The sequence below is a fragment of the Salmo salar genome, chromosome 29 (assembly GCF_965601325.2).
Source record: "Salmo salar chromosome 29, fSalSal1, whole genome shotgun sequence".
Lineage (NCBI taxonomy): Eukaryota > Metazoa > Chordata > Actinopteri > Salmoniformes > Salmonidae > Salmo > Salmo salar.
In genome coordinates this window covers 27,453,736-27,466,547 of record NC_138319.1, presented here as the reverse complement: position 1 = coordinate 27,466,547, position 12,812 = coordinate 27,453,736, and the positions used below count along the sequence as shown (strand labels likewise).

The 12,812-nt window shown below is 47.6% G+C and overlaps 1 protein-coding gene across 1 annotated transcript in view; it reads right to left on the bottom strand.

Moving 5' to 3' along the window:
- LOC106590443 (phospholipid-transporting ATPase IB) overlaps nt 1–12,520 on the bottom strand; it is a 126,820-nt gene extending 114,300 nt beyond the window's left edge. The window contains exon 1 of the mRNA XM_014181490.3: nt 12,186–12,520. Within this exon, the coding sequence (XP_014036965.2) occupies nt 12,186–12,336 (151 nt within the window). The 5' untranslated portion in view covers nt 12,337–12,520. The remainder of the gene's footprint in view (nt 1–12,185) is intronic.
- Between the last annotated feature and the right edge of the window lie 292 nt (nt 12,521–12,812).

Below are 12,812 nucleotides of genomic sequence, written 5' to 3'. Positions count from 1 at the left end.
GCTCTGTGTTCCTCCTCCCTGAGTAGATCAATGGCTCTGTGTTCCTCCTCCCTGATGGATCACTGGCTCTGTGTTCCTCCTCCCTGATGGATCACTGGCTCTGTGTTCCTCCTCCCTGATGGATTACAAGCAGAAGCATCGACACCTCTGCAGCTCATTACTGATGCGCCAAGGTTGACTCAGCAGCTAACCCCTCCATGGGCTCAGTCAGTCACACTATACAGCTACTACGACCAGAGCCACTGTACAGCATACTAACCTGACCCTGGGCAGGTGAAACAGACCAGAGCCCCTGTACAGCATACTAACCTGGCCCTGGGCAGGTGAAACAGACCAGAGCCCCTGTACAGCATACTAACCTGGCCCTGGGCAAGTGAAACAGACCAGAGCCCCTGTACAGCATACTAACCTGGCCCTGGGCAGGTGAAACAGACCAGAGCTCCTATACAGCATACTAACATGGCCCTGGGCAGGTGAAACAGACCAGAGCTCCTATACAGCATACTAACCTGGCCCTGGGCAGGTGAAACAGACCAGAGCTCCTATACAGCATACTAACATGGCCCTGGGCAGGTGAAACAGACCAGAGCTCCTATACAGCATACTAACCTGGCCCTGGGCAGGTGAAACAGACCAGAGCTCCTATACAGCATACTAACTAACCTGGCCCTGGGCAGGTGAAACAGACCAGAGCCCCTATACAGCATACTAACTAACCTGGCCCTGGGCAGGTGAAACAGACCAGAGCTCCTATACAGCATACTAACCTGGCCCTGGGCAGGTGAAACAGACCAGAGCTCCGATACAGCATTCTAACCTGGCCCTGGGCAGGTGAAACAGACCAGAGCTCCTATACAGCATACTAACCTGTCCCTGGGCAGGTGAAACAGACCAGAGCTCCTATACAGCATACTAACCTGTCCCTGGGCAGGTGAAACAGACCAGAGCTCCTATACAGCATACTAACCTGGCCCTGGGCAGGTGAAACAGACCAGAGCTCCTATACAGCATTCTAACCTGGCCCTGGGCAGGTGAAACAGACCAGAGCTCCTATACAGCATACTAACCTGGCCCTGGGCAGGTGAAACAGACCAGAGCTCCTATACAGCATTCTAACCTGGCCCTGGGCAGGTGAAACAGACCAGAGCTCCTATACAGCATTCTAACCTGGCCCTGGGCAGGTGAAACAGACCAGAGCTCCTATACAGCATACTAACCTGGCCCTGGGCAGGTGAAACAGACCAGAGCTCCTATACAGCATACTAACCTGGCCCTGGGCAGGTGAAACAGACCAGAGCTCCTATACAGCATTCTAACCTGGCCCTGGGCAGGTGAAACAGACCAGAGCTCCTATACAGCATTCTAACCTGGCCCTGGGCAGGTGAAACAGACCAGAGCTCCTATACAGCATTCTAACCTGGCCCTGGGCAGGTGAAACAGACCAGAGCTCCTATACAGCATACTAACCTGGCCCTGGGCAGGTGAAACAGACCAGAGCTCCTATACAGCATTCTAACCTGGCCCTGGGCAGGTGAAACAGACCAGAGCTCCTATACAGCATTCTAACCTGGCCCTGGGCAGGTGAAACAGACCAGAGCTCCTATACAGCATACTAACCTGGCCCTGGGCAGGTGAAACAGACCAGAGCTCCTATACAGCATACTAACCTGGCCCTGGGCAGGTGAAACAGACCAGAGCTCCTATACAGCATACTAACCTGGCCCTGGGCAGGTGAAACAGACCAGAGCTCCTATACAGCATACTAACCTGGCCCTGGGCAGGTGAAACAGACCAGAGCTCCTATACAGCATACTAACCTGGCCCTGGGCAGGTGAAACAGACCAGAGCTCCTATACAGCATACTAACCTGGCCCTGGGCAGGTGAAACAGACCAGAGCTCCTATACAGCATACTAACCTGGCCCTGGGCAGGGGAAATAAAACAAACACCAAACAGACATGCCCCAACTCAAAACAAATCAGGCCACCAAGAACAGTAAAACTTCTCTCATCTTGATATACCCACACATGCAATCAACAATAACATGTATCCCCCGTTTCAAGCCATATGCGTGATAATGGTCCATTCTAAATCAAAACAAATTTCACACATTATTTAGTACATGTAAAGACAAGATTAAATAAAGAATAGTCTGATGGGTGACAATATTAGCCTATCAATTTATATATTATATATTATCACTTGTGAATGATGCCCAGCATAAGGCAAGAAACAATGCATACCTTTTTTTAGCGACTTTTTCAAATCGTAGTCCCCGACCTGTAGTCTAGCCCATATTTTATGAATGTTTTATTTAACAAAGCAAGTCAGTTAAGAACAAATTGTTATTTACAATGACGACCTACCCCGGCCAAACTCTAACCCGGATGACGCTGGACCATTTGTGTGCCACCCCTATGGGACTCCCAATCACGGCCGGTTGTGATACAGCCTGGAATCGAATCAGGGTCTGTAGTGACGCCTCTCACACTGAGATTCAGTGCCTTAGACTGCTGCGCCACTTGGGAGCCCATAGGCCTCTATGTTTTGATAAGGTTTGCATCACAACTAAAGTGGCCAAATAACTTATTAAAAATAAGCACAATCCGCTTTACAATGGGTGTAGAGCCTAATTGGCATACATTCGCGCTTGTAGCCAACTGCCGTGTGTGCATTGCTGCGCTTGTAATGTGAAAAAATAGGCTAATAATTTATAAAAATGTAAAGCTAAACGTTCTTATGTGTTGCGTCAGCCTTATAGCATAAAAAGTTTTTTTGGGATGCTAGTGGTTGTATTCATTCGGGATCAGTACCAAAAAAATAACAAATGCATGAAATGAAATGTATGCATTCACACCTGTAAGTCGCTCTGGATAAGAGCGTCTGCTAAATGACTAAAATGTAAATGTAAATCTATCGCATCCCACAACTGTCCCAGACTATGTTTGGAATATTTATTTCTCGGACAGAATCGGGCAACTTTTGTACTATGGGGGATAGTAGATTGGTTAGGCCTACTCATCTTGTTGGCTAACGAAAAGTAAATGTGGACAGTTCTAATATCTTCAATATGCGCCTCGGAAACGGATAGGACGCGTGCGTATGTGTGTGTCTTCACTTGTAGCCGTGAGAAAGACCCAATCACGTGATGGAGAGCCATGTGAGTGAGAGGTCCTTCGAAGCACGCAGCACAAAGGGAGAAGGGAATTAAAATGATTATATTCAGCCAAAGGGCACAACGGCTACTGGCCGCGAAAAAAAGGCATTACAGCCACACAAGGGGATTGCGCCGGGAAATCCGAGGAATTATCAAGTGCTTGTCAAATTGTGAATAAGAGACTGATGAAGTGTGTACAGCCTGCACAAAAAAACAAAGCAGAGCTCATGCCTTTCATGCAACTTTTTTCAAATCATCATTAGAGTCGTGTCATGCAGCCTTAGAGTGTATTAAAAATCTAAACTTATAGCCCAACCTTTGTATCACAACTAACATTACATAAATAACTCTAAATTCAGCATATAGGGGTGCCTGTTTCTTTGTTAACTGCTCAACAAAGAATAGCCGTATGTGCACACTCCCTCAAATCGTTTGGAGAAGATATCCTTTCTATTTTATTCAGCTTTGTTCAGTTGTATTCTTCATACTATAAAATAATGCCATGGAATTCTAAGCAAATCTTGTCTGCTAAATGAACTAGTGTAGCCCACAGCCATATCGCATAGCCAGATCAGGACCTAACATAAAGACAACTCAGAGTATGCTATTCTGTTCTTCTGAAATAGACTACATTTTCTTCATATCATGCTGCTTTATACCTGTCTAAAATAAATAATGGATTTGTTGTGAAGGTGTAGGCTATATTACATGGATTTATTAGACTTTATAAAAAGTAGATTTTCCAAAGGTCTGCATCAGTGGAAGCCAAGAGATGCTAAATGTGTTTATGTTAATTAACGGTAAATTACCGTGAGACCGGCAGTTATTTGCTTGAGAATCACCAGCTGACTAAATGTTGTGAACACCACAGTCCTAATTATGATGTCCACCAGCTGACTAAATGTTGTGAACACCACAGTCCTAATTATGATGTCCACCAACTGACTAAATGTTGTGAACACCACAGTCCTAATTATGATGTCCACCAGCTGACTAAATGTTGTGAACACCACAGTCCTAATTATGATGTCCACCAACTGACTAAATGTTGTGAACACCACAGTCCTAATTATGATGTCCACCAACTGACTAAATGTTGTGAACACCACAGTCCTAATTATGATGTCCACCAACTGACTAAATGTTGTGAACACCACAGTCCTAATTATGATGTCCACCAACTGACTAAATGTTGTGAACACCACAGTCCTAATTATGATGTCCACCAACTGACTAAATGTTGTGAACACCACAGTCCTAATTATGATGTCCACCAGCTGACTAAATGTTGTGAACACCACAGTCCTAATTATGATGTCCACCAACTGAATGTGACAGTCGGATAATGACGCTCAGTTCTTCTTGTTTTGGCTTATGGTTTTGACTATCTGTAAAACAGGCATACAAAGTCAGTAATGTGACTAAAAATAAGCAAACTACAAACTCAGACAGCCCACTTGAAGGTCCCACCCTCTGAACACTTCTTGGTGAATCGGAGGTTCCCCCTTCGCCCCCCAGTCTCCTTGTGTTGATTCGTTGCCCCTCCCATTATGAGGTCAGGAAAGCATTACCTACAGAGCAGCGCCGTCTGACCGTCTGACCTTTACGAGGTGCCATGGCTGTCCCTGTTCCTAAGATGACCTCTAGCCAGATCGTTTACTTCCTGGTCAAGGTTGACCTGCAGGTCTGCTGGGGCGGCCAGTTACCAAGGCGATGGAGTGAACAATGAGTAAAGGAGTGAAAGCCTCTTTCCTACAGCACAAGCTGGGGTAGTAATCCTCTCAGTGTCTGCTCTGCAACTTCCTCTACCTGCTAATCCATACACTGATAATCCTACAGGTTAGACCAGAGACGGCATAATACATTCATACTTAATCACATATACTGTACTATTCGCGCATGCACACACACACACACACACACACACACACACTTACACTCCCATACACACACTCCCATACACACATTCACCCAAAGCTAAAACAAATACACTGTAGTACCCGCTATTACAGTGGCAATGCATTTACACATGCAATGGCCCAACATGCAGTTAACTACTCGCCCGCTCACCCTCTCTCACTCACTCTCACCCAACCCAACAGTCAACCCAAACACATGCATGTATCTATGTGCATGCTTAAGGCATGCCATGTGCATACGCATGGGACACAAGTAAGTGTGCTTTATTTACATATACAGTTGAAGTTGGAAGTTTACATACACTTAGGTTGGAGTCATTAAAACTTGTTTTTCAACCACAAACTATAGTTTTGGCAAGTTGGTTAGGACATCTACTTTGCGCATGACACAAGTAGTTTTTCCAACAATTGTTTACAGACAGATTATTTCACTTATAATTCACTGTATCACAATTCCAGTCGGTCAGAAGTTTACATACACTAAGTTGACTGTGCCTTTAAACAGCTTGGAAAATTCCAGAAAATTATGTCATGGCTTTAGAAGCTTCTGATAGGCTAATTGACATCATTTGAGTCAATTGGAAGTGTACCTGTGGATGTATTTCAAGGCCTACCTTCAAACTCAGTGCGTCTTTGCTTGACATCATGGGAAAATCAAAAGAAATCAGCCAAGACCTCAGAAAATGTTTTGTAGACCTCCACAAGTCTGGTTTATCCTTGGGAGCAATTTCCAAACGCCTGAAGGTACCACATTCATCTGTACAAACAATAGTACGCAAGTATAAACACCATGGGACCGTGCAGCCGTTATACCGTTCAGGAAGGAGACGCGTTCTGTCTCCTAGAGATGAACGTACTTTGGTGTGAAAAGTGCAAATAAATCCCAGAATAACAGCAAAGGACCCTGTGAAGATGCTGGAGGAAACAGGTACAAAAGTATCTATATCTACAGTAAAACGAGTCCTATATCGACATAACCTGAAAGGTCGCTCAGCAAGGAAGAAGCCACTGCTCCAAAACTGCCATAAAAAAGCCAGACTACGGTTTGCAACTGCACATGGGGACAAAGATTGTACTTTTCGGAGAAATGTCCTCTGTTCTGATGAAACAAAAATAGAACTGTTTGGCCATAATGACCATCGTTATGTTTGGAGGAAAAAGGGGGGCGCTTGCAAGATGAAGAACACCATCCCAACCGTGAAGCACGGGGGTAGCAGCATCATGTTGTGGGGGTGTTTTGCTGCAGGAGGGACTGGTGCACTTCACAAAATAGATGGCATCATGAGGCATGAAAATTATCTGGATATATTGAAGCAACATCTCAAGACATCAGTCAGGAAGTTAAAACTTGGTCACAAATGGATCTTCCAAATGGACAATGACCCCAAACATACTTCCAAAGTTATGGCTTAAGGACAGCAAAGTCAAGGTATTGGGGTGGCCATCACAAAGCCCTGACCTTAATCCTATAGACAATTTGTGGGCAGAACTGAAAAAGTGTGTGCGAGCAAGGAGGCCTACAAACCTGACTCAGTTACACCAGTTCTGTCAGGAGGAATGGCCCAAAATTCACCCAACTTATTGTGGAAGTCTACCTGAAACGTTTGACCCAAGTTAAACAATTTAAAGGCAATGCTACCAAATACTAATTGAGTGTATGTAAACTTCTGACCCACTGGGAATGTGATGAAAGAAATAAAAGCTGAAATAAATCATTCTCTCTACTATTATTCTGTCATTTCACATTCTTAAAATAAAGTGGTGATCCTAACTGACCTAAGACAGGGAATTTTTATTAGGATTAAATGTGAAAAACTTAGGTTAAATGTATTTGGCTAAGGTGTATGTAAGCTTCCGACTTCAACTGTATGTGACCATGTTCTTGTGTGTGTTTTGTGTGTCTGTCGATATGTGTACAAGATCTTGCAGAGTGAATACATGGTGGTTTATACAGTATATGTATATGTGATCGTATGTCAAGTCTATTTACTACGAGCACATAAAAGTCACTGTGCAGACAGGCAGACCAGCCTAGTCCAGCGGTCACCAGCCCGGGTCCTAGAAAGTCGTGTGCCTCTATTATCAGGGTTAGTGACCACCACTGTGCTCTAGTCCAGGGTTGGGGTTCATTTTCAATTGAAATTCACTCCTTAAATTGATTGGCCCCGACCGCTGCTCTAGTCATTAAAAGGTTACTATTCCAGTGCATGCACTGGTGAATTCCAAGCAGTGGGGGGCGCCAGCCAGGCCAGCCTGTGAACTCCAAGCAGTGGGGGAGTGCCAGCCAGGCCAGCCTGTGAACTCCAAGCAGTGGTGGGCGCCAGCCAGGCCAGCCTGTGTAAGACAATACTCTAACTCACTTCTGTCAAACCTGTCAGTGAGCCAAGAGCGCATGACGAGAGCGCATGGTGAGAGCGCATGACGAGAGCGCATGGTGAGAGCGCATGGTGAGAGCGCATGGCGAGAGCGCATGGCGAGAGCGCATGGCGGCCACGCTGACGCCCCGCTCTGGGTCCAGGTGGTCAGGAGACTCCTACTGACTAATGGGAGTCAACACTAAGTGCTCTGGGGGAGACAGAAATCATGGAGCAGGCCACCAGCCGTGGGACGGGAGACGAAGATCATGGAGCAGGCCACCAGCCGTGGGACGGGAGACAAAGATCATGGAGCAGGCCACCAGCCGTGGGACGGGAGACAAAGATCATGGAGCAGGCCACCAGCCGTGGGACGGGAGACAAAGATCATGGAGCAGGCCACCAGCCGTGGGACGGGAGACAAAGATCATGGAGCAGGCCACCAGCCGTGGGACGGGAGACAGAGATCATGGAGCAGGCCACCAGCCGTGGGACGGGAGACAGAGATCATGGAGCAGGCCACCAGCCGTGGGACGGGAGACAGAGATCATGGAGCAGGCCACCAGCCGTGGGACGGGAGACAGAGATCATGGAGCAGGCCACCAGCCGTGGGACGGGAGACAGAGATCATGGAGCAGGCCACCAGCCGTGGGACGGGAGACAAAGATCATGGAGCAGGCTACCAGCCGTGGGACGGGAGAGAACAATACAGAGAGTCAGTAACGTAATGCCACTATTGTCCGGGGCCGGCCACACACAACAAGACACGTGTGAGTAAGTAATCGATGTGCGTGTGTGTAGGTGAGTTCAGGTGTGAGTCTAGAAGAGGCAATTGACTGTGTGTGTGTGTGCGCGCCTGCGTGTTTATGTAGACTGTGTGTGTGTGTGTGTGTGTGTGTGTGTGTGTGTGTGTGTGTGTGTGTGTGTGTGTGTGTGTGTGTGTGTTTCTACTTGTGAATGCTGTTGGAATGTCGTTGACATTGTCTTGAGTCCCATGAAGGTTGTACAACAGTGCTCCTCTGTGGCCAACTGATCACATTGCCTCCTGAAGATTTTCTGCAGCTCAATATATGCCAGTAGAATGGCCTTACTAAATAGCTCAGTGACTTTCAACGTGGCACCGTCATAGGATGCCACCATTTGTCAAATTTCTGCCCTGCTAAAGCTGCCCCGGTCAACTGGAAGTGCTGTTATTTTGAAGTGTCAACGTCTAGGAGCAACAACGACTCATCCGCGAACTGGTAGGCCACACAAGCTCACAGAATGGCCCCGCCGAGTGCTGAAGCTTGTAGCCCGTAAAAATCATCTGTCCTCGGTTGAAACACTCACTACGGAGTTCCAAACTGCTTCTCGAAATGGGTTTCCATGGCCGGGAAGCCGCACACAAGCCTAAGATCACCATGTGCAATGCCAAGCATCGGCTGGAGTGGTGTAAACCTCGCCGCCATTGGACTCTGGAGCAGTGGAAACACATTCTCTGGAGTGATGAATCACGCTTCACCATCTGGTAGTAAGATGGACAAATCTGGGTATGGCGGATGTCAGGAGAACGCTACCTGCCCCAATGCATAGTGCCAACTGTAAAGTTTGGTGGAGGAGGAATAATGGTCTGGGGCTGTTTTTCATGGTTCAGGCCCCTTAGTTCCAGTGAAGGGAAATCTTAATGCTACAGCATACAATGACATTATAGACGATTCTGTGCTTCCCACTTTGTGGCAACGGTTTGGGGAAGGCCCTTTCCTGTTTCAGCATGACAATGCCCCTGTGCACAAAGCGAGGTCCATACAGAAATATTTTGTCAAGATAGGTGTGGAAGAACTTGACTGGCCTGCACAGAGCCCTGACCTCAATCCCATTGGGATGAATTGGAACGCAGACTGCGAGCCAGGTCTAATCTCCCAACATCAGCGCCCGACCACACTAATGCTCTTGTGGCTGAATGGAAGCAAGTCCCCACAGCAATGTTCCAACATCTAGTGGAACGCTTCCCAGAAGAGTGGAGACTGATATGATGTAGCAGCAAAGGGGAACAACTCCATATTAATGCCCATGATTTTAGAATGAGATGTTCCAAGAGAAGGTGTCCATATACTTTTGGACATGTAGTGTGTGTCCCCAAAAAGACCCGCCTCAGACACACAGACAATAGCCTGATTTATATCATTATATCTTTATACATGGTAAACAAACCACACTTCTCTGGGGACTGTACACACACAGAATAGTAATGCGGCGGCAGGTATCCTGGCGGTTAGGAGCATTGGGACAGTAACCAAAAGGTTGCTGGATCGAATCCCGAGCAAGACAATTAACCCTTATTTCTCCTGGGTAGCTGTCAATAATGTCTGTTCCCTGACCCCACTCTGAGTGTCTCAGGGAGAGTGGGATATGCAAAAAACACATTCCCATGTCACACCTTACAGGTTACTCACTTGTACATACAATGAAACAAGACTATATACGCAACCCCTTACTATTATATAATCAGTGAAGAACTGTCAACATCTCCCTTAAATGTCACTGGGGGGGGGGTCCGTTAATAGGTCTATAGGGATAGTATGAGTGTTTGTTCCCGGATGTGTCGTCCTGTCTTGACTCCTGGGTCCTGACTGTCCTGATTAACCCAGAGTAAAAGTAATTTTCTGTCAATATCAGCTTTCCCTGGAATCTCTCACTCGAACCTGTTGGAGGAAAAACAGTCAGTCACACACAAACACCCGCCACAATGCACTTGTGCCAGTCACTCAAGGTCATTCAGCCACATGCATACCCTCTTCCAGGACAATCCCTCCAAAGCCCAAATGGAGCATCGGCAAACACAAAGTCATATTTGGCTGCATCACTGCCAAACCTGCCCCAGCTATCTCCCAAAACCCTGACCTCCTCCCCTCTAATCCCTGCAGCCTTGACCCAAAACCCTGACCTCCTCCCCTCTAATCCCTGCAGCCTTGACCCAAAACCCTGACCTCCTCCCCTCTAATCCCTGCAGCCTTGACCCAAAACCCTGACCTCTTCCCCTCTAATCCCTGCAGCCTTGACCCAAAACCCTGACCTCCTCCCCTCTAATCCCTGCAGCCTTGACCCAAAACCCTGACCTCCTCCCCTCTAATCCCTGCAGCCTTGACCCAAAACCCTGACCTCTTCCCCTCTAATCCCTGCAGCCTTGACCCAAAACCCTGACCTCCTCCCCTCTAACCCCTGCAGCCTTAAACAAAAACCCTGACCTCCTCCCCTCTAATCCCTGCAGCCTTGACCCAAAACCCTGACCTCCTCCCCTCTAATCCCTGCAGCCTTGACCCAAAACCCTGACCTCTTCCCCTCTAATCCCTGCAGCCTTGACCCAAAACCCTGACCTCCTCCCCTCTAATCCCTGCAGCCTTGACCCAAAACCCTGACCTCCTCCCCTCTAATCCCTGCAGCCTTGACCCAAAACCCTGACCTCTTCCCCTCTAATCCCTGCAGCCTTGACCCAAAACCCTGACCTCCTCCCCTCTAACCCCTGCAGCCTTAAACAAAAACCCTGACCTCCTCCCCTCTAATCCCTGCAGCCTTGACCCAAAACCCTGACCTCCTCCCCTCTAATCCCTGCAGCCTTGACCCAAAACCCTGACCTCCCCCCCTCTAACCCCTGCAGCCTTAAACAAAAACCCTGACCTCCTCCCCTCTAATCCCTGCAGCCTTGACCCAAAACCCTGACCTCCTCCCCTCTAATCCCTGCAGCCTTGACCCAAAACCTCTTATAGAAGTCACTCACTGACACGGTCAAAACGCCAATAATCATGCTAGGATTTTCCGTGTGTACATAGGCTAGAGTCCTGTGCAATGATGCTTTCTGCTGTCCCTGTGAAGCATAGAGGGCAAACGTGCATCTGTGACGCATTGTTTTTCTTCGGGGACAAAAGCATAATGAATAGCCCCAAAAGACCAATCACTATTCTGCACCAGTATACAGGCCCAGATAATAATGTCTCTATTATGTAGCCTAAACTAGCACAGATTTCGTGTTCAACTGTGTGGGTCCCGCGTGACCTCAACAGGTGAGATGGCCTTCCCGCTAGGGGCTTAGAATAAGATCCCTTAGTCACGTTCCCTTTAAGCAACGACTGTGTTAAACAACGGGCTCTCCCACGGTGCCGAACTGTAGCCTATGTGTCGGAATAAAGTATGTCCTGTCCTGACAGTTTGCACCCTTCACACCATTAACCCATTCGCCCTGGGAAAGTAAATCGGTTCCGTGGACAAATAGCCTACATAGGCATTTCTGTAGGCTAGTCTATTACGCGCACTGTTTAAAGTGAGGCCATGACATGTCGGTCCCCGCTCACCTACACTAACCTCCTCTCCGTCTACCGGTATTTACTGAATTATTTCACACAGTACGCTACGCTATACGAAGCATTCGACACTGACTCAGTTGAAGCGCTGAGCCCACAACCCGAGTCAGTCCGTGCCAATAGAAAATGAGCCCTGCACTGACTGTGTAACCTATGACAGGGTGCACCGCCTCCGTGCCGCAGTCCTGGGATAAACAAGGCCATCCCAACCCCTATAGTCCCAATAATATAGCCTAAAGCACATATATAATAGGACAGATTGCACAAATTGTTAATATAATCAATCAATCCGTCCTCGTCGCAATGTTTATGTCGCTGCCAGTTCGACCCCTATAATTACCCATGTAGCTGTACTGTAGACTACAGTACATGTACTACTGTAGACTACAGTACATGCGTCGTCCCCTCTAGACACGCTTACCGCCCTCGCTGTGGATCTTCTTCGATCGCCGGTTGAAATACATCCTGAACTTGTGCGGGTCTGTATCAGGCTGGAAGAGGGCGTCCGGGGCACTGGCATGCTCGTGGCTCACTGTCACAGCGGGGAATGCGGGCCCGGGACAAGGCTGCATTCGCTCGGAGATGAATCATAACTGACCAGTAGGACGACAGACCGTGGTGGGTCTACTTAGCAGCGACGAGGGCGCGCATAGATGCCATGTGTTCGTGCGTGCGTGCGGCTTCGTCCTCAGCCAAACTCACAAAAAGGATAACCTCGTTCCTTCGTTCAGACTCACTTTGCTTCAACTGGATATGCACGTAGCCAATGTGTGCCATAAGTTAAATAGTGTAACATGCCATGTGTAAAAATAGCCTAGTAACGCAGTAGCCATAGGCTGCAGGAGGCCAACACTGCACAGCTAGGTTAAATAGCATGCCAAACGGGTATAGGGAATATGACTATTAGCACTATGGTCATTTAATATTTGGATATTTAAAAAAATGAAGTGTTACATTCATCTAATTTCATAGGCCTAGGAGTAATTTATTGCCTAGCGAGGTCTGTCATAGGAGATGTGGATAAAACAGTGGTTCTGTGTGAGGAACA